The sequence below is a fragment of the Apaloderma vittatum genome, unplaced genomic scaffold (genome assembly GCF_000703405.1).
Source record: "Apaloderma vittatum isolate BGI_N311 unplaced genomic scaffold, ASM70340v1 scaffold4724, whole genome shotgun sequence".
Taxonomy (NCBI): Eukaryota; Metazoa; Chordata; class Aves; order Trogoniformes; family Trogonidae; genus Apaloderma; species Apaloderma vittatum.
Window position 1 is genome coordinate 1 of NW_009714201.1, and position 19,370 is coordinate 19,370.

General features: G+C 41.7%; 1 protein-coding gene across 1 annotated transcript in view; it reads left to right on the forward strand.

The window, feature by feature from the left end:
- Positions 1-1,726: 1,726 nt before the first annotated feature.
- The window catches only part of LOC104269234 (orofacial cleft 1 candidate gene 1 protein homolog), a 43,324-nt gene continuing 25,680 nt past the window's right edge, over positions 1,727-19,370 (forward strand). The window contains exons 1-2 of the mRNA XM_009868642.1: positions 1,727-1,891; positions 16,645-16,701. Of these exons, the coding sequence (XP_009866944.1) occupies positions 16,690-16,701 (12 nt within the window). The 5' untranslated portion in view covers positions 1,727-1,891; positions 16,645-16,689. The remainder of the gene's footprint in view (positions 1,892-16,644; positions 16,702-19,370) is intronic.

Genomic DNA, 19,370 nt, shown 5'->3' on the forward strand with positions numbered 1-19,370 from the left:
GAAATAAAAATAAATTCTGCATGGACTAGGTGAGACAGATCGTCATCTGAGCCTCTGTCATGGTTGTTTAAAAGCCGATCTATTGGCTTCTGCGGTGTGTCTGTAGCTGGTGCTCATGTGAGGAAGAAAATATGGAGAAAACTCCATCGCATTGGATGGAAAGATGATTTCTGTCCTTACCAGCTATGCAGATTGAGGCATTGCATCTTTTGGGTGCAATCCTCACTTCCCAGGTCCTGCAGTACTGCCTCCTTTTAGACTTTCTAGTGTTTCCTCTTAAACAGCTTTGGTTTTGTATTGTTGTAGCATCTGAAGCCTCAGGCAAGGGCCAGCAACGCAGCATGAGAAGGGCAACACACACAGCAGCAAACATTCCCCCAATCCCAATCCCAGGCATTTACAGACCAAGTGTTATTAAAAAGGCAATATGTGAATAAGGATCAAGAAAAGAACATGGCAGGGGAAAATTCTCCACACGATAGGTATGGCACATCAGTAACCTCGTCTGGGACTACATTTTTAACATGTGTTATAGCAATGCAAGTTTTAGTAATATCCTATTGTTATTATGTCTTTTCTGGGTTGTACTCCATGTCTGTTGGACTATTAAAACCTTCATTTTTAAGATGACGGGCTATATATTTTTTGATCGACAGGTGAAAAAGGACATGGAAACTTAAAACTAACCTGAATTTCCAAATATTTATCTGGATCAAATAGAATTCTTGAATTTTGAATGGATGACTTTATCAGCGAGTAACTGCAGATGAGCGGGTTACAGCAGCGTATCACACACAGTTAAACCCTCTGGACAAGACCCGCTGCCTCAAACACTGCTGAACTTGACCTCCTCCCCTGCGGTGGGATGCGAGGTTGTAACAAGGCAAAGCTGTGCCAGACGCCTTCACCTGCAAACGCACAAAAGGTCGGTAAAATACAAAGATGATGTAAAGCACCTACAGGGTGTGATGTTAGCAGCAGTGAGGGCAGAAAGGCAAGGCTATTTCCCTGACACATCGCCCCCGATTCGGGAATCCAGAGGGAAAGCGCTAGAGGGGACTGAAAGTTCTTTACTGCACTTACAAGCTGCTGCAGGAAGGCACGGTACAACGGAGGTGTGTTTCGGCATTATGTGGGAGTAGGTGTACACCTTGTAAGATATAACCAGGACTATATATAATAGCTGTTGTTTTGTAATCCCAGTGACTCACTGTGTCTTTCCTAAGGAGGGAAAGTCACTGGAGCCACCTCCCACATCTGCCTGAAAGGCACACCTTTGTGGGCGCCGTCTGCTGCTCCTTGCCTAGCCCTCGATAAAAATCTCCCCTCTTGCTCCTCTCTGCACCACGCAGGAGCTGAAAGATATCCTTCTGTCGCTGCTGGTTCTGGGTGCTAGGTGGATGGATGTCAGAGGAGTTTTTTATCATGCTGCTTATCAGCTACTTGTACTTCATGACGCAAATATCTTCTCACTGTCAGACCTTCTGGGAGAAATTACCTGTAATTAGTTCATTCTGTGTAGGCTACCCAGATACACAGTGCTGTTGTATTTATTTTCCAAGTAGCAGTAATTGTTATTGAAAAGAAAAATAAAAAAGCTTTTAGAGCCCAGTTTTAGGCTCGTTATTCCCCTCTTTTAGGTGTGAGATGGTGGTTTAACATCGTTTTCTTTAGTGGATTGTTTGTCATACCCACTTCTGGAGAAGAGCAGTTGTGTCCCATGGAGGAGCTGGAGACTGGGGAGGTTTCTGTTGCTGACAGATTTGCTCTGGCACCTGACGTGTGTGCCAGCAGTCGTCTCAACTGGGGGGGACCTGGACGTCACTGTCACCATAGATACAGCAGTGAGGATTTGGTTTCAAAAGGTGAAGCGAAACTGGGAACTAAGAAGGTAAGGCTGGGTCCGTCTCTTATCTCTCATGAAGGATTTTAAAATGATGCTATGCTTGAAAAGATGCCACAGTAGAGGAATGTTCTACTGTGTATTTATACTCACATATGGATATGTGCACGTAAATATACTTGCATATTTACACAAACTGCTTTGAATAGACTGGGGTACAAAAGAACCCGATGGAGGTTTATAAAAGACGTTGCTAGAATTCCTCTTTGCTCTTCCAACTAACTTCTTTTACAGGTGGTATAAAACAAGACCTGAGTTCTGCTTCAATTTTATTTTAAGAAGTCATAAAATATTCACTACCTCAAGATTTTATCTGTTTTGCACAGAAGCTGGGTGAGCCGCGATGCGTTGTAAATTAATGTCGTTCCCTTCTGCCCCTTTTCATGGTCTTCTGCTGTGCTTTAGCGATGATACGGATATAAAGCAATGGTGAGTGTTGACAGACAAGATAGGGATCAGCCATGAGTCATTCTTTAACTACATGGGACTTTTAGAGTCTGGGTTTATACTGGGCCAGAACAGCTTGCAAATAATCTCTCTCTGCCCACTCCTGTCTCAGCAGATAAAACCACCCCTCCTGATGGCTTACCCCACCACATCGGTGATATACATGGACTTGTTTAAGGATTCAGTTTGTGCACTTATAATTCCCAGCAAGGTGCTGACCCCAAAAGGATGTTTATCACACCTTGAAAGCAAATGATATCTTCATGGGGAGGGCAGTGATGGCAAGGAGGAGTCCATCCAGCAAAGCAATAGATGAACTATTAAAGACTAACACCCTATAAGCATTGTTGCAGAAAGGATGGCAGAAGGCTTACAGAGACTGGTAAAAGACCTTGTCCGTAATGCCGTGCTGCACTGGATGCCACCAGAGCGGACGGGGGCTGGATGTGTGTTTCTGATCTTGGGCCAAGGATGCTCAGCAGAGCCCTCAAGCTCCTCTTGTCTCTGCCCAGCCTGCCGCAGCTCCAGCAGGGAGTAGCCAGAGTACAGCAGGTTTTTTAACCATGACACACTTCTTGCCTTGACAGCTCTAGGAGGTCTGGCATGGGAGCCAAATCTATTGGCTTTGTGTCAGCTCTGGGCTATCTTTCCTGTTTCGGGAATTCCCTGCCGGGGAGGGTACCACTGCTGTTTGGAGCAGAGCTCAGATCTCGGCCCCTGGGGCTGTCCACTCTGGGAGAGGGTTTTGGCAAGGATAACTGAGTTTTGCTATTTCTAGGTCTCTTTGATTTTATAAATAACTAAGTGACAAGTAAAATTTTGGTATTTACCCTATGGCTGAATTTTCCACGTGGATATTTGCATGTGTGCGTAATACCATTTGTATTTATCATTCTTACTGCTGTCGTCACTCACGCGTTTTCTGCAAACACAGAACAAAAGGCAGCTCCCTTTGCAGTCAGCTTATGGTCCAACTGCTGCGTAAAGACAGCAGAGGACATGGAGAGAGCGCCTGCGGGGCACAAGGAAACCCTGAGATAAAATTGCTTGGGCTGTTGTTGTCAGGGCTCTACAAACCATGATAATATGTATTTGCTTGATGGTAGTAGAAGAGGCAACCAGGGTGCGTGTGAAGAACCCAATTCTCTATTTACATGCGGCCGGGCATTGAATTTTTGGGGGTTCCGTTGTTGGGACATGCAGTTAGCTGGCTGAATTCCATAACAAACTGCGTTTTTAACTGATTTTATCTGATGACTGCTGCAGGATCTTGTCTGCCAGGATTTTAGTCTTTCACCTTGACTTCTGTTTCAGGAACTTTCTGACCAAATTGATCCTTGGTATCGATATGAAAATTTGTGCTGGTGAACTTTCAGGTTTGACTCACTTTCTGGGATCAGCCTATGTCTCAGTTATGGCACACTGTATTCATTACTCATTTGATTGTGCTTTTTAGGGAGCATAGAAACTGCAGTTACGTTAGAGTTCATCAAGTTCAGTTCCTTGTCTACTGTGGTGGTGGTCTCCAACTGCTTCAGAGAAAAGAAAAAGAAATCCTGTGTTAGGCAAGAAGGAGATAATCTGTCATGCTCTTATAGAAACTTTTTTTTTCAGTATATCTTCAGTTAAAATATCTTTTAAAAATCATTAACGTAACATGTGAGAACATTTATAGCCATGTAATTATCTTATCCTTTTTGGAATCCTGTTGTTTTTTTCATTGCATCCTTTAGCAAGTGGATTTCCACCTTAATTGTTTTTGTTGCATCCTTTAGCAAGTGGATTTCCACCTTACCTTCTCCCTGAAAGTATTTCTTCTTGACTTTTGACTTGTTCTCCTCTACTTTTTTGAATGCCATCTGCCTCTTGCAGTATAAGACAGGCAAACATAGATCTTGTTGATGTGTAGCACTGGGTTATCCAGCATTATGTACATTTCCTTCAGCAGACAAACGACTCTGAGAACCTGATTACCAACTGAGGTTAATATAAAGCCAGATGTCAAGAGAGGACTTGGATGCCAACATTATCTAGGCAATTTGAACTGAAAGACTTTACTCTGATGCAGAAGCCACTTCTGAGGGACAGTAGAAGAAGGAGGAGTGGACAGAAAGATATGCTTCATACCCAGCCTAGAGCTCTGCTTTTGGCACGTTCAATCAGTTGCTCCTCGACTAGAGGGGCTCCTCAGCTGCTGCTCTTGTTGCTCAACCTCTACAATCTGTTCTTGCCGCAGAACATACATGCTTTATCTGCTGAGAGGGAAAATGGGAAACAACACCTTTTCTAACAAGTGCCACCTTTTTTTCCCCCCTGTTGTTTATTAGTGGTGTGGGTAATATAATTCCTCTGCTATATATGATTCCTCTCCTGTAATGTTTCACACTTGACTCCTTGTGTGAAGTGGTCAAGACCTGCATCTGGAAATTATGCAGCAACTATTTTTTTTCTTCCTCATTACAGCAATTTGTACCAGATTTATGCTACAGTCTGCCAGATCATACAAGTAGAGCAACTTCAGCCACCTTCCTTAGAGTGTCATTTTGCCATATTGTCACTTGTAAGATTTCCTGAGATTTAATTTGGCCCAGGTTGTTGAGGCTGGCTACAATTCTGGTTTTTTTCTTAGGATAAGAGAGTACCTGTCTGAAATCATGCCATTGCGTTTGTTGGCATGTAGATAATTTACCAATTTGTGTTGAAAAAATAGGCAAAGAACAATGTGAAAATGATTCTAGGCGTGATTTCAGAATATAGAGCTGTAAACATCTTCATTGATTGTAGTGATCATTGCCCAAAGTTGGATACAACTTTCCTTCTGCACACTTCCATACACTAGGGTAGGTGCTTGGGTTTTTCTAATTGTCTCGTAGTTCGATCTTTAAAGTGACTCTTAAGATATTTGCAAAGCCTACTTATTTTCATCTACATTCATTCTATAAGAGGTTGAATGAGACAAAATAACTGAGTGCTCAGTGTTGTAACAAGGGTGTACAAGCCCTTTTTGCACGAACCAGTGGACCTTGGGGAGGGCTTCTGGATGTGTGGAAAGCCAACTATGCTGTTGAACTTTCAGATCTGGCCCCAGTCAACACAGATAAATTTGTAGGCAATCCAGTCAAGATTTTTCCGTGTCATAAAGGGAATGATGAGGAACTCTAAGCTCTGAACAGATGACTCAGTGCTGCTGGTGCTGAGTTAGACCTATCACTGTACATGTAGCAGAGGCACGCAGTCCACACCCAATGTCATCCCCTGCCCACACATAAATGTGTCATCTACCTATGCATGACTGAAGCGCTCGTATCAGACACATTTACTTACCCAAATTCTGGGAACTATCCTAAAAGGTTATTATCCTCCAACTTTTCAAGTATTTCTCTCCTCTCTGATCCTTTTATCACCTCTTTGTATCTGTTATATCTTCTGGGGAGTCTGCCTGTGCATGTAGGCCGATATGGGAGAATCCAGTGAGTATGGAGTAGAAATGGATCACCTTTCTTATTCGGGGTTAAAAAGTTGCCTCTTAATGCCATGTATTCCATTCAAAGATTAGTTTGGATTAGTGGAATTGGTACAGTTGTATGCTCTTTATTTCCATGAGTGGCAGAGGACTGAAATATGTCTGTATCTGACATTCCATCCATATGCAAGACATACTAGAATCAGCTTGATTCTATGAAACTTAGTGCTATGAAATTCATTCATCTTTACATACTGTGTAGAAGAGGTGGTGAATTCACTCAACTACTAGGAAAGAGTTACCTCTCAATCTAGAGATATGCAAACACATGTGTCTAATGGTTTTATACAAAAATTTCAGATGTATTAGAGATGTAGCCCGGGGAGATGGTCGGGATTTGAGTGTGTGCATGTGCGTATCTCTGAGATTAGAAACTCTTAGCAAGATTCTCTGTGGTTTCTTAGTGGTTGTTTTGTTTGGTGCTTTTTTTTTTCTTTTCTGAAGTGTAAGGCCTCAAGCCATTTTTCAGAGCATAGGATATCTGGAGTTTCCTCAGGCAAAGTATAATGAGAGTCTGTCTTAAAGCAAAGGTGTGGAAGCTGAGGGCATGGTTCATGAGAAGGTGGTTTCTAAACCACCCTTACCAGAGGGAATGATCTCCCAGCTGGAAAAAGTTGCTCTAGGTGCTGCTGACAGACCAATTGCTTCCTAATGCTAAACAGCCTGGAACTGGAGGAAAGAAAGGTTTCTCCTGCAGAGCTAGGAAAAGAAGAGAATAGAGGGAAAATCAGCTTCTCTGTCTCCCTTTTTCCCTTGGAGGACTGGAGGATTAATGCCTTCTGAGGAAGGGATACACAGAAGCATGGTAGAAGGCCAAGGTTTACAGCAGCTATCACGAAATTTCCCTTGGTTCACTTTCCTTTGACCGCCACTGCCAAGAATTCCGATGTGAACTGAAACCAGAAGATTTCACAGAGTCCTACTTCTGAATCAAGTCATGGCTGAGTCACATCCTGCCTTACCTGACATTTCACAAATGATCCAGAGAAAACGGCACGATGCAACTCCTCTGTAGTAATTTAAATGAGCAGGGTGGTTGATGGTGTGCATTTCTCAACATGTGGTACCGCAAAATACTTTTCCACACAACTGTCAGGAAAGGCTGGTGCAGAACAAAGGAGACACAGGCATTAATCTGGGATAATGACGGACAAGAGGTGGCAGGAGGAGCTCAGAATATTTGAGTCTTGTAACTTGTGACAACTGTTGACTGGGAAGCCAGGACCACAAGTTTGACTAGTTCCCAAATGAGTCTGAATTGTCTGGCTAGTGTTTAAGAAGATATTCATGGTATTAATGGCAGCAATACAAAGGAAAGGAGGAAGATCTTTATCAGTCACTTTTACTTCAGTTTTATTTAACTTTTATATATAAAAGTATTAAAATATAGCTGTGTAAGCACACATCACACTCTTGTTAGTATCTGAGTTAAGATACTATTATACGGGGACAGGAACAAGTAGGACTAAAGCATTAAATTCCACGATGTTTGCAACTGCAAACAGAGGTTTGGCTCAACATGGCATGTGGTATTGGCTGGTGGGTTTGAGCTTGGGACTGTAGCTACTAGCAACCTGCAATGTTTAGGATTTGAGGTATGCTCTCTCCTTTGGTAACAATTGCTGGAAGAAATTGCTTTTAAAAAAGAAAAGTCAAAGTGTTACCCCCACAAATCAGAAGCTTATTGCCTGTGGGTGCAGCTCTACTGAAAAGGGTGGGTAACAGCTCATGGAGGCTGAAGACTTAATACAAGATCACTGTTAACATCCACTCGTTTTGTCCTGTCACAAGAGCTTCATGTAAGGACAGATAAATTTACTACTGATACAAAGCTTTATCTGGTTGGGTTTCATGTGGCCTCTGTCTGTATCTGTGATCATGGCAACCTGTTTCACACCCACACGTTATTTCTCAATTTCCTCCACTGCCCCTTTTAAGTATCCTTGGCTCTATAAAGCATGTGGTAGTGTTTAGGAACTTTCTGCACCTGTAGTGCTATTGGTTTAGGACGCTGCAGTAGATTTTCTTCACTTGGTCATGTTAAGATACAAACCGTGCCCCTGGGCTGAATGCTGGAAAGTATTTAATGCGTTCAGTAGCACCACTTGCAGATGGTGTGAAGGAAGCTGCTTTGGAGGCATCTTGTCAGTGTCAGGGCTGAACACTCATGATCCAAACTGAGGCAAATTCTGTGACACCCTGATGCAAAACCAGACTGTTCCTGTTGCCTGTGTGTCACAGGAAGCTGTTTCTTAGTTGATGAACAGGGTATGAAGTGTAAACTTCACATTGAGACTCGTGCAATAACCTTGTGTGTTTTCAGGAGAAGGGGGACTGTGTGTTCCTGGTCAGCTTGTGCCCAGGTGTCAGTATATAGACTGAGTTGATTTTTTTCTTTTTTTTTAAGAAAGCCTTACAGGCTTGCTCTTGGTTGAAACTGAAGCAAGAGTTGTATCTTGCCGAAACCCCTTAGGTTATTTTCCTTCTCGCCCCAAATTTAATTTCTAAAATGTACCTTTCCCCCCTGCGTAGGAAACCCATGACCCCAGGAGCTGTGGCCAGGCACAGTGATGGCCATGCATGGAACAGCTCAGCCCCTGTGCCTGCCTGACTACACCAGGGCAGACCTCTGCATCTGTTCCTGGACTGCTGAAGTAGCTTCCCCTCCAGAGCATGGCTTTGGTGCAAAGGTGCTCTCCTGGTGCCTATTCCAAAATCCAACCTCTGATTCAGGCATGGTGGACTCTAAGGTTTGAAACGAGTCACCTGGTCCAGCCAGCTTAACCCAGCTTTTCCCAACTGGTATGCCCGTGCCATCCACCGATCTTTGTGGTTTAGCTTGGAGATTTGTCCAAGATTTCACAATAAACTTGGAACAAAGCCAAGAATTGAGTCTAAGTTTTTTGGGTGCAAGTAGTATATCTTTTCATAGATTCATATACTACTTTGGTCCTGCAAACAGTCTCCTTCCTGTGATCTTTCTCTGATGGGAGGGAGAAGGGAAAAAGATGAAGTTAGTACTTTTAACACACTGAATATCTGCTTGTGCTTTGTTGTGGGATACGTGGTGTAGTGAATTTAGAACGGTCTTTTTGTCAAGGCAAATCCATCTTTGAACTCAAAGACTACAAAGAGGTTGTAACGCTTGTAGGAGGACAACTCTCTTGAAAAATTTTATGCCCATTGTTCTTGCAGATGGGATGGTCAAGAGGACTCTTGGTTCTGATTTGTCACGTTGTTTTTCTGTACTGTTGTTGCAAATGGCTGATGGCATAAAGGAGTCAGTATGATGAAATATTATTGTTAGAGTCAAAAAGCCACCACCCTAAAGATGTGGCATATTTTCCTTCCATCCAAAAGTATGGACTTCAGAATCTCTAGCTTAATGATACAAGTCTGTTTACTGGCCTTAAACAACATATTTAGGGTAGTAGGAAATTCATAACATGCTACTGAGTGTCAGTAATCACATGGTATTCATTGCCATCTTGGACAGGTTGGCATGGTTTAGTACAAGCGAAATTAAAGCCCTCAAAGTTTAAAGGCAAGCTTTATAATACCCAGTCTTCCTTCCTGTTCACATAGGCTGAACATCCAAAATCTGTTTATCTAATGCAAGTGAGTGGCTGAAAGAATGGACCTTCAGAAATCTCCTGTGAAGCGTTGTTTTGTTTTGTTTTCTTCAGTCTTAACTCAAACATCCAACAGCTTATTGCAAGAAAAAAATGAAAGATCCATAATCTTAATTCATTCAACAGATAAAGCTATTTCCTAGTCCAATTCTCCCATGCTCTGTAAAACCATCTCTAAAACATCTTGAAAGACAAGATTTGACATTCTTAATTCAGATATTAAAAGAAGACCCCAAAAAACCCAACCCAAAACCAAAAAGAAAACCAAAAAGGGAAATTTTTTAGGCATCCTTTATGGATCTTAAAGAAGAACAGGGCAGACTCGTTTCTTTTTCGCCTTTAAAGATCACCGTCAGGGAAGTGTTGTGAAATATTAAAAATAACTAAACAAAGGCTTAAATTTAGCCTATGGGCATAAGAGTAACTTCAAAGCAAAATGTCATTCTTTCGTGTTTCACGAGAGTAAAAGCTAAAAAAAAAAACAATGGGAAAGCTCACTTAAGGATCTCTTTTTTCATTGCTGATGTTCCTTGTGCCCTGGTTGTGGTGGTAGAGGTGTGTGCAGGACCACTGAAGTGGTTCAAGGTAAATAATTAAAAAGGAAAGTGTTTTGGGGATGGGTATTTTTAAACCTGGCTTAGATCAAGAGGAATATGAGCTCAGTGAGACTGCAGCCCACGGACTGGAATAAATGACTGGAGAGCGGAAGGGGACAGAGAGCAGAAACTCATTAAACTGCTTCATCACCAAGGAGAGCATGTCATGGGATTGCTGCTGACCCTTCTACTCTGTTAGATGATATGCAAGTTATGCAGAGGGTGTCTCATTTTTATGGCTCCTCCCTTGGTTAGAAATAGGCTTCAGGCTGATTAGACAACCCACATATGCCAAAATGCAGGAATTTGGTTGAGGTGATGTTTAACTATTCTTTGCCTCCTCAAGGTGACTGATTTTAACATATAATAAATGGAACATCGCTAGCACTTATTTCAAAGGGAGATTTGGTTCAAGAATTCAAATCCCAGAGTCAGGATTTGGGTTGCTGATTTTCTGGCTGAAACAAAGAAACTTCACACCTAGCTGTCTGAGGATACTCATTTTAACGCATGCCAGGCACTATTTTCCCACTATTATTGGTTGAAAGCTAATGGAAACCACTACAGTCTTCAGGTCGTGTGTGTATGAGGTCTTTGTCAGCTAAAACAGCTTATCAGCTAAGATCACAGAATCACAGAATTTCTGAGGCTGGAAAAGACCTCTGAGATCATCAAGTCCAGCCTATGACTCGAAAGCATCCCCCGTAGGAACTGAGCTGCAGTTCTGTTTGCTTGTTAATTGAAATGTTTTTATACAATGTCATTTCTCACTGGTAGCATGCGAACTGCACTGTTAAGTCCCTGTCTGTTTTGTGCTGCATTCTCACAATCACGGACCTCATTACCTCAGTTTCCCTTCATTTGTACTCAATGGTTATGTCTTGCTAATGACTACCTGGCAGAGGAATGCACTCACTGGGTTGAATATATTGATATACATGTGTATTTAATGTCAGCTGGCACACAGAACAGCGTAAAGAGGAGTAATGTGAATGTATAAACAAATAGCCTATGTTCTTTCATGTAGACATGTATATGACGCTAATCCAGAAACTCATGCCAGAGGCGAGTGAAATATGCTTTGAATCACTGGAGGTTTTCCTTCTGAGATTGCTCATATGGTATGATATCTTTGACTGAAAGAAAACTCTACTGCTCTATTAGCAACAGTATTGATAGCTGAAATGATATATGTATAAAAAAGGTTTCTTTTACAAGATGCATTTTCTTTATTTTCCAGTGTATCCTTACTTATGTTTTTACTTAATTCAGAGAAAAAACCCTCTAACACTACATTTTTATACATATATTTGAAATTTTAATCTGTAACTGATAAACATCAAAGCTGGCCTTCTCCTACTGCAGATTTTTTTACTGTTTACAGGGAAGCTTTCTTGTAAACGATGCTCCAATAATCATGGCTTTACTTCTTAAACTGCAGAATACGTAAGAATAACTTCTGTTTGTTTGACTTTTTTTTGTAATAGTAGTGGAAACCAGAGAATGAATAGTAGAATTTCATGAGGAAATGCCAAAATATATGGCTATTACAGACAGTCGCAAAATGAACTACTTACTCCCTGGAAATAAATTAGGGAGGAAAATGTGATACACTTCTTAAAAGAGAAGTTGGAACTGTTGTCGTTAAAAGTTGTGCAAGTCAAAATATATTCATATGTCTACTGTTGATAATTATTTTCTACTATGCTAGGTTTTTATTCACCTTTGCATATGGTGTCCCCTTAGATTCCACAGTATTGTTTTACACAGGTAAAATCGTTCACTGGTTTTGTCTCTAAAGCTGTATATTTTCCTAGAATTTAACGTACAGCTCACTGCTTCTAACTGATGTGCTACTGTAATGTGGAGACTGTGTTATTTAAGAATTGCAAGTCACAAGATCTTACTCTAATAAAAAGAGCTTTTATTTTTTTCTAGATAAGGACTGAGACGTGGATGGGAAGGGGAAAGGAAGGGCAATGGCAGTTGCTGAGGATGCTGATATGTTGCATCTGGAGGGGTCAGCTGAAATCCACTGTGGCTGGTAGAGTCACAGAGGTAATGCAGAGTATTTTTGTGCCTGTTTTACAAGTGGAAAACTGAAGGAAAGATAGATTCAGGCTTCACCGTGACCGTAAGGAACATGGTTTACTTACTGTGCTTGATCCCCCAACTCTGCTGCCAGCTACCTTCTTCATCTGAGCTGTTTCCTAGCCTTGTGATGACAGCTGTGCCAAAGAAAACCCTGACAAACAAAACTGAGAGCCTGTCACCCCATTCTGGAAAGCCTTTTGTCCAGACTGGTGCTTGCTTTGCTCTTCCCTCAGTGCTGACCGTCAGGTGATGATGACTAAAACTTTCAGCACTCTCAAACGTGGGCCCTGGGACTTCATCAGGAGGTGACTTTCCATAAGCCAGGCTCTGAAGTAGCATGAGGAATGTTTGAGCATGACGCTTTCCATTTGATGGGAAACAGGAATGTTGGAATGGTGGCACAGAAATTAAAATTTGATGTTTGCTACTTCGACAGGAATTGCTGGCATGATATAGTGTACCAGTTTTGGCTGAGTTAGATTTCTTAGTAGTATCTTGCCTGCTGCTATGTTTTGTATCTGTGACAAAAGTATTGTTAACAGAGGGATGGATGAGCTGTTGCCAAGCAGTGCTTACATGGAGTCAAGGTGTTTTCTTCTCAGGCAGCTCCACCAGTGAGTAGGCTGAGGGTGTGCTAGAGGTTTGGAAAGAGATGAAGCTGGGACAGCTGACCCCAGCTCACTGAAGTGGTGTCCCACACCATAGGACGTCATGGTCAGCAGTAGAAGTGAGGGTGAGGGATGTGGGTGAAGTTTAACCAGGACTGTCCTTGCTTGAGGACTGACTAGGCATCGGGCCGTTGGTGGTGAGCCATTGTTCTCTTCTGCATCACTTGTTTTTGTTGTGGGTTTTTTTTTTCCCTCTCTTTGTTGTTTCTCTGTTTGTTTTGTTCTTCTCTAAACAAATCAAGAAACTGTTTTGATCTCAACCCACAAGTTTTTGCACTTCTACCCTTCTGATTTTCTTTCTCATTCTACTGAAGGGGTTGTGAGTGACCAGCTTAGTGATACTTAGCTGCGTACTGAGGTGTCTCGATATAAAAATCATTTATCTACCTACCTTTCCAAGTACATAGAAAAAAAGGCTAAAAAAACCCCGTGAGCTCAGTGTTAAGTGTGTTAACGATCTTTATAAAAGCATTTGTAGTATACTCTTTGCATCTTAAATTAAAAAAAAAGAAGATGAAACACACCCTGCCCCCAAACTAATAGAAAGGATCTGAGATTACTTTGAAGGACCCTGCTCCCAAAATTGGTGATTAAAGAAGGATAAGTACAGTGTTTGTGGCTTCAAAGGTCAGTACTGCTGAATTTAAGTGACTGATGGATTCTCTTCACCAGAGGTGCAATTTTCCCCTGAAGAAATACTTCTTAAAGACCAACGCTGGCTAGCTGGTATTTACGAGAGAGTCTAAAGGGAATTACAAGTAGGTTGTTAGGGTTATCATTTACTCAGTAGTTTCTACTGATATTGTAGCACAGAGATCCCACAGCACTTCTTCTTAGCATGTGATAAATTGTGTGCCAGGTGAAGGTGAGAAAGGAGTGAGGGCAGCCGTGGTGATGACAGCCTGTTGCTTTGCTGCTCCTGCTACGAACCTGATATTTCTTTACCAGCAACCACCAGCACCTTAGCTGGGCCCAGCATTGCTCTCCTCGGCCCATGACAATGCACCTGTGCATTTGGGAGTGCTTTAAGGAGATGCTGGGTACATGGTTACAAACAGCACGGTGAGACTTACGCCAGCATGGCAAGAACAGGACATTTTATGGCTACATATTCAAGACCCTTGTTGTGTACCAGTTCTTCATGCAGCCCAAGTGATTTCCAGCGACTGACAAAGCAAAATATCCCAATCAGTGTGAGATAGGTACCTCAGCCTGCTCCCAGTTCAAAAGTTTATTGTTTTGATCTATTCCACATCTGTGACTGGCGACAGGGTCACATCAATACAGTTCTGCTGTAAGAGTTATTTTTTGTTGCATTTCTCTAAATTCCTCCATCTTTGGATTAAAAATAGATTATTTTAATTATAGGAAGCTAGTCATATATCTTGCATATTTAATGTAGCTTCCTTAGTCGTTCCTCTTGTGGGAAAAAAAGCAAAATCGGGGAGAAATATTTTGTTTTAAAAAAGTGAAAATATTCAGTTTAATAACTTCTAACTGGTTGTTTTGTCATTTTACTACAAACATGCTTAAAAATAATTAAAGTCCAGCCCTAAACCTTGCAAACCACTACATCAGCTGGGTATGAAGTGTCTGGTGGGATCTGAAATAGGTTTTATGCTGTTTCTTGATTGATGGAAAAATCACATACTTTTGTTTTTACTCTACTCTTTCAGGACTGCAAGACAGTTTAATGCCAGTGATTCAGCAGTTACCCAGCTAAAGAAAATAGGCTGATGAGGTTAAGTAAGGCCATAGTCAACATCAGTTAATGTAGTGTTGAATGTGTTGCCTGATTGGTATTAAAACAAAAAAAGGAAAAGCAATGTCTAGCACCTTCATTTAAAAAAAAAAAAGAAGTGGCTCCCACCCAAACAAACAAACAAATTCCTCAAAAAGCCCAAATAAAAGGAAATTCTTGAACTCTAAGAAAATCACTGTTAAGCCACTATTGTTTATATACCTTTGTCTTTGCTTTCCTGATTTAGTCAATCATACTCCTTAAGATGAGATTCCAAGTCTTTCCACTAGTGTTTGGATTCCTGGGCTTATCGTGGCTTTTAAAGTCCTTATTGCTGCATCTTTGGCACCTTTTCAATGAGCAGATGTTGACCATGGATGAAAATGTTGAATTTACAGCTTACATCTTCACCACTTCGTTCTGCTTGCAGCTTCTTGTGATTCTACTTTGAAAAGGAAAGTAGCCGTTTCAAGCTTTTACTGTCTTTGGTTCACGCAGGTTCATTTTTTGCTGCTCTCGTTTGACTCGTTAACAAGGAATGTGCTATGCCATCGGGCTCAAGACTAGTTGCTGTTCGGTGGACGTGCAGGCAAATGGGAGCAGTAGTTGGATAAGTGATGCAGATGCTACCTTGGCTTGGAAACTCAGCTCAGATTTTGGAATTGGGATTCTGACGTTGTTTTCCGAGACATGTGATGAGTAGATACGGGACCTAAACCTACCTGTGTGATCTTGGTGGGGCTTGATTTTCAACACCACAGAGTGCTGTGGAGCAAAGGAGTTTGAGTATGATTTCTCTGACAGCCTGGGGCTGTGGGGCAGGGGCTGTTTGGGCAGGGTTGTCTGCGGCAGGAGGGGGAGTTGTTGGAATTGCAGCCCCCGGCATCCCTGCAAAGGCCTTGGTACCCCGAGGAGGGCACTGAAGGATGGCAAAGGTCAGCAGACTCTCAGCATCAGCAAAGTCTGGGCAAAAGCTCAGCCCTTCATTCATTTCTGAGCAACCAGAGTGACAATGCAGCCTTTTCACACAGAGGATTTGTGGCTCACTCCACTGTCCATTGTATTGATGTCAGTGAAACTTAAGCGCACGCTTAGAATTAAGCACTTCTTTCCCTGGTGCCCTCAGGAGAGAGAGTTTCCTCAACTGGGGCCAAACATGTACTTTGTATGGCACATCTTCTGACCCGGAAGGTCAATTAAAGATTCTGAGGGACTCCAAAGGGGTATTTTTAACTGCTGAAAGTCTTGCTTTGTTTTCAAGCTCTGCAGAATAATCTGAATATGTGTTTGTATAAATGCATCAGGGAAAAGCTGGCAAAGGAATAAGTTTGTTGTTCACTACTGTTCAGATCCTGTGACTGTGGTGTCAGACTGAGTTTTACCATTGATTTCCGTGAATGAATAATTTTTTTTCCCCACACAGAGACAAAGGTAGTTGGTATAAAATAGAGACATTTTTGCTGATGTGATATGTAACTTTTAAAACTACTATATGCTTGCTTATTGGTTATAACTTCAAAGCAGAGGATAATTTCTATCCTTCTAATGGAAATCTAAGCACAAGGAATGAGGCACAAACGGGACCCATCTAAATGCTGGATCACAGAAGCATTACTGAGTCTGGCTGCTTTGGTACTGTAATATTCAGCTTAGGTGTATTCCACAGTGAACTGTGCTCTTTTAGTAGTTACTGTCTAGGGGTAGGAGTTATCTACTTCTGGACTACTTCTGCTTAAAACTACACCTTTGCTGGTGTTACTTCATCTGAGCTTTTACTGTGCTTTTCTTGTTTATCTTTGTTAGCTGACTTTTTTGTTATTATTATTTATGTGAAGTGATCTGATGCAAAGTTGTTTTCAAGGAGATGAAGTGATGGAACAGCACTATATCCTTCCTTTGCTCTTTGGCAAGGCAGGAGCCAGCACTGCAGCAGGAAAATATTGCCATCCTGGCAGGTTTCTAGGCTGGTGCGTTAAACCTAAGAGTATTAATGAGTGTGCAGACTGAAAATTCAGATGGGCTCCCTCTCCTTTGTTGCAGGAGGAAGAGTTTTCTGCTGCAGGTCTGAGAAAGGGGCGGGCTGGCATGGAGAAAGAGGTAAGTGGAGAAAAGTCATGCTTTAAAACAGAAAAATGAAAGAGGCTATTCCTAGCATTGCCATTTCATAATATTATTTGTAGTGTGATGGGAGGGAAGTCAGCAGACGTGTAGGCTCCTTTACGCCATTGACAAGTCAAGGGGATGATTAACGAGAGTACCAGACAATGTAATGGTAGGAGAAGGCCCACAGAAGTTAAACAAAAGTGCCTTCAGAATTTAGAGAATTCCCATGATCCATAGTAGGACCTCATTGTGCTTGTCTACTGTTTCTATTTTTGATTAGATTTATAAACACAGCACCACATATTTTCATGTGGCTCGTAGCCCCAGGGCAGAGCGAGATTGACTGCGCTGAAACTGTGAGGCTTGTGAATTTCGGGCAAGGGATGGAGTGAAATAAGTAGTGTAATTGTTTTTGTGGGGTGACCGTGGGACCTCCTCTGTTCTGAATTACACATGGTTCAACCCTTTGACCTAACCAACCTCAGCAATGCCTGGTAGATCTCCTAAAGCTGTGCTGAAAGGTCCTATCAGTGACATGTTAGAACATTATCTGTCATGTGAGATGTGTGCCAACAACCATATTAAACTACATTAATTACTAGTGAGGCCGTGTTTGTGACAATCTCAACTTCATTTAACCCATCATCGTGGTAGTTATTGTTTAAACAGGAAGTACAAATGGGGACAATTTATGAAATCACAATGCAGCACTAATGTTTTCTTTAATAAGTTGTATGTATTACTTTGTTCTACTTCCTTTTTTTTTTTTTTTTCCTTCTTTCCCCCAGCATTTCTGTTCTTGTCATCAGCTCTGTAGCTTGAGTTTTTGGAGGGCTTTTCTATTTTAAGAGCAAGTAAGAATAAGACGACTACTTAGTAACTAATACGCTAGGGAAATTGTTGTTTCTTTCAGTGCAATTGTAAATGATACCACAGTTGTCTGAAAGCACAGGGCTTGTTTTCTAGCAAAAGCAAAAATGTTAAGGTAGTTTACATAAGGCTGAAAGATCACACATGGGTTATTTGCTTCATGTACGCCCTCAGTTCTTTACACTCCAGCTAGCGCATCTCTGTGTGGCCATGCTTGCACACCTCTGGATTCGGAGTGAAGTGTGTGTTCCTTTTTAACCCTCAGAGAACAATTTTCTCACAGTCTTGACTCTGTAGGTAACAAAGCATACTGTGAGTCCTCAGAAGGCAGCCAGGTATCTAGAAACTCAGGAGGATTTTTTGCACGTGATTGTTTTCTGAACCGATTTTGAATTTTTTAGGGGAGAGGCAAAAGCTCTCCCGCATTCTCCTGAATAGGCAGTGTACAGGTTCAACAGCGCCCAGCATTATGTTAGACTGGAAACCTAGGGATACATCTTCCACCTAATACATCGAGCTGTGCTTTTTGAACACAGGTTTTCCTTTAGCCTCATTCTCTAGCTAACGGGCTTAAACGAAGTGTGGATGCTTGTTTATTTTTTTTTAATTGCTGCGGAGTCAGCTAAAAAATATGTTTGACCCTACTAAGTGTCGTTCTCATTAGCAATGAAGAGTTTGCTCTCTGCAAAATCTAACATGGAATGCTTAAAGCAGACAGGTGCAAATTACAAGCTGTTTCTCTTTGGCTGCCATCCCTTAAATAGACGAAGTAATAGGCTAGGAGAAAGGAAAAGGTTCCAGCTCCAGCTGGATAAAGGAAAGCCTTAACAGGGACTTAGCAGCTGGTTGCAAGAATTAAATGCTGTAAATACCAACTAATGCATTTGCATGTGTGCGTCAACAGAGGAATATGTTTTCAGTAAGGCTCCTTCCCTTTTTATGCGAGAGGATCGTTCTTTGAAAACTGTGTTCTGCTTTACGTTGAAAGGCTAATGTTCTCACTGAAGTGAATGAGAACAGAAGCCAACATACCTGTTCCTGTTTACCATCATTACACTCCTTAGAGCATTTCAGGCATTATTAGGTTTTTGGAGCCCTACCAGATTGACAATATTTCCAGCTACTTCTCTGTTGGCTGTATTCAAACAAGGCCCCAAAGGAAAAAAAAGAAAAGAAAAGAAAAGAAAAAACCTACAAAAAAAGCGAAACAACCAACCCACAAACAAAACCATGGATGAATCTGCTGAGCTAGTTTGCTGATGTTAGAAACAGTTGTTCATATTAGGAACACCTAATTTAATTTCATGAAAGAGACATAACATGCCAGTATGTGTATGAATCTAAGGTATGCATTTCCTAAAAGGAACTAAAACTCTGTCATTCCAAAGTTGCTCTTCTTTTTGACTTCCAGCTTGCATGGGGACTGCTGTCTGGAAGCAGTAACTTTAACTTTAACTCTAAGGCTGCTGATGAGGTCTGTCTGTGTGATCTTCGTAAGCAGATAAGGGTAGGGAGACAGCTCAGAGCAGAGCTTGTTTACAGCAGGACAGAAGAAAACAGCTAGACATAAATGAGGGCTGACGGTTTCATGAAGCACAATTGGTTGATCACAGATTCAATATGACTGCCCTGAACTGAGCGATGATCCGTACAGTATGCAAAATTCACTTTCTTGCTGGTCTGTGCCCACCAGCCTTCCAGCAGCTTTCCCAGAGCCCCTCAGCCACGGCTTTGAGTGGAACCAGAGCTGAACGCAGCATTGTTGTACCCAATTCCTTTTGACAACAATCACA